The sequence below is a fragment of the Otolemur garnettii genome, unplaced genomic scaffold (genome assembly GCF_000181295.1).
Source record: "Otolemur garnettii isolate 467f Iridium unplaced genomic scaffold, OtoGar3 scaffold00031, whole genome shotgun sequence".
In the NCBI taxonomy this organism is placed as follows: domain Eukaryota; kingdom Metazoa; phylum Chordata; class Mammalia; order Primates; family Galagidae; genus Otolemur; species Otolemur garnettii.
Window position 1 is genome coordinate 732,377 of NW_003852426.1, and position 2,714 is coordinate 735,090.

General features: G+C 46.5%; 1 protein-coding gene across 2 annotated transcripts in view; it reads left to right on the forward strand.

Moving 5' to 3' along the window:
- The window catches only part of ABCF1 (ATP binding cassette subfamily F member 1), a 25,253-nt gene that overhangs the window by 8,242 nt on the left and 14,297 nt on the right, over positions 1 to 2,714 (forward strand). For both annotated transcript variants that reach the window (XM_023512753.1, XM_012804813.1), the window contains exon 2: positions 2,535 to 2,581. In XM_023512753.1, coding sequence (XP_023368521.1) covers positions 2,535 to 2,581 — 47 coding nt within the window. The remainder of the gene's footprint in view (positions 1 to 2,534; positions 2,582 to 2,714) is intronic.

Consider the following 2,714-nt stretch of genomic DNA (forward strand, 5'->3'; position numbering starts at 1 on the left):
TACCCAGGGGGACAGCTTGAGGCTCCTGTCTCAAAAAAAAAAAAAAAGAAAAGAAAGGAAAAAAGTTAAATGAGCACAGGAATTAGCAGTGGATAGAGGGAATGGTTTGGAAGGGACAATAGATAAGCCTGACCATGGGAGAAATCATGAGGCTGGTTTCCTAAAATGATGGTGAGATAGAGGGAGGGAGTTAGACATAGTCCCCTGCCTTGAGGGAAACAGGAATGGACAGGGAGGACTGGAATTTGTTCAGTCAGTAAACTTACTGACTTCTCACTTTGATCCCTGGGAGCACAAGCTGAAGTCACTCTCTAGGATGAAAGACTGGCACACAGACATGTAGGTATGAACAATGTGATTTGTGCTATAATGTTTGAGCACAGCAGGTGGGGCATAAGCCAAGATGTTCACTGACTTACCAGACAACTCTATATACGTGCCCTGTAGGTTTTACAAACAATGTATACCAAACTGAATTCATAGTATCTTCTTCCAACCCTTCCCTCTCTTGCAGGGGGGAGGGGGGGACCTTCTCCTTTACTATTTTCTGAGTTAATAAATGGCACCACTAGCCAGCTGATTTTGCCAGCTAAAAAGATAGGAGTCATCTCTGAGTGCTCTTATTTATTTTTCACCTCTTTCCCTACCCTGTGAATTCTGCTTCACTCCCTCTCCTTGCCACCACCCTAAACCAAGCCACCATTGTCACCCTCCAGACTACTATGATGGCCTCTCAACAGAATTCCCACGATACTAATTCCCTCCCATTCTGGCTTCACTGTGAAACCAGAGGGAGACTTTATTTGTGTTTGTTTGTTTTTGAGAGAGTCTTGCTCTTTCTCCCAGGCTAAAGTGCTATGGTGTCAGTCTAGCTCACTGCAACTCCAAATTACTGGGTCCAAGCGATTCTTCTGCCTCAGCCTCCTGTTCCTGAGTAACTGGGGCTATAGGCATTTGCCACAATGCCTGGCTAGTTTTTCTATTTTAGTAGAGATGAGGACTCATTATCGCTCAGTTCTGGTCTGGAAATCTTGAGCTCAAGCAGTCTTTCCACCTGGGCCTCCCAGAGTGCTAAGATTACAGGTGTGATACACTGTGCCTGACCGAAAGTTAAGGCTTTATTTATTTATTTTTAGAGACAGAATCTCACTTTATCACCCCCAGTAGAGTGTTGTGGTGTCACAGCTCACAGCAACCTGAAACTCCTGGGCTCAAGTGATTCTCTTGCCTCAGCCTCCCAAGTAGCTGGGACTATAGGTGCCTGCCACAACACCCAGCTATTTTTTTAGCCCAGGTTGGATTCAAACCTGCCAGCTCCCGTGTATGTGGTTGGCACCCTAGCCACCTGAGCTACAGGTGCCGAACCGAGTTAAGGCTTTAAAGTGTAAAAATTAGTATATAATCAAGTCTCCATTCCTTAACCTGACTACAGAGCCCTTGTTTCAACCGTACTTTGCACCCCCCAGTCACTGATCCTGGCCGTACAAAACATTTCTCTGTTTCTTTGTGTGTATGGTTGCTCACAACTGGTCCTGTGCACAGCACTGGAACCACACCATGTGCCTCACTAATCTCTCATACTTCAGATATTAGCTTAACCGCAGTCTCTTTAAGGAGGCCAATAGCAAAGATGAGGCCACCCCTGTTTTCCTCCCCCACGTAAGCTTTACTTACCTTTTCTTTTTTTCTTTCTTTTTTTTTTTTTTTAGAGGCAAGAGTCTCACTTTATTGCCCTCGGTAGAGTGCCACGGTGTCACACTGCTCACAGCAACCTCCAACTCCTGGGCTTAGGCAATTCTCTTTCCTCAGCCTCCCGAGTAGCTGGGACTATAGGCACCTGCCACAGTGCCCGGCTATTTTTTGTTGCAGTTCAGCCAGGGCCGGGTTTGATCCCGCCACCCTCGGTATATGGGGCCAGTGCCCTGCCCACTGAGCCACAGGCACCGCCTACTTTAACTTTTCTTTTGGAACCTTGAGTACACTTGTACTTAATTCCCGATTTAAAAATCTTTCTTCGTGGCTCAGTGCCTGTGGCTCAAGTGGCTAAGGCACCAGCCACATACACCTAAGGTGGCAGGTTCAAATCCAGCCCGGCCCACCAAAACGATGGCTGCAACCAAAAATTAGCCAGGCGTTATGGCGGGTGCCTGTGGTCCTAGCTACTTGGGAGGCTGAGGCAGGAGACTTGCTTGAGCCCAGGAGTTAGAGGTTGCTCTGAGCTGTGAAGCCATGGTACTCTACCCAGGGGGATAGCGTGAGGCTCTGTCTCAAAAAAAATATTTTTTTTTTCTTCATAAAACCTGTAAGGTCCAGAAGAAAGCACAGTGCATATCTGACGCATGGTAGCTATTAAGTAAATACATATTTATTAGATGAATGAAGATAGGAATGATTGTTTCTTCAGGAGCTGTGGAACAGTACAAATGTCTGTGAAGTGATAGTTGGGCTAGAAAAATAGAATAGAGATCTCAACTCTTTGCAGGCCATTTTGGAGTTTGTGGATAAGCATTCATAATGTCTGCTTAACTTTTTAGACAAAGTGGTGAAGAAAGGAAAGAAGGATAAGAAGACCAAAAAGACGGTGAGAAAATAAGGGTTGAGGCTCGGCGCCTGTGGCTCAACCGGCTAAGGCGCCAGCCACGTACACCTGAGGTGGCGGGTTCGAATCCCCAGCCTGGACCCGCCAAACAACAGTGACGGCTGCAACCAAAAAA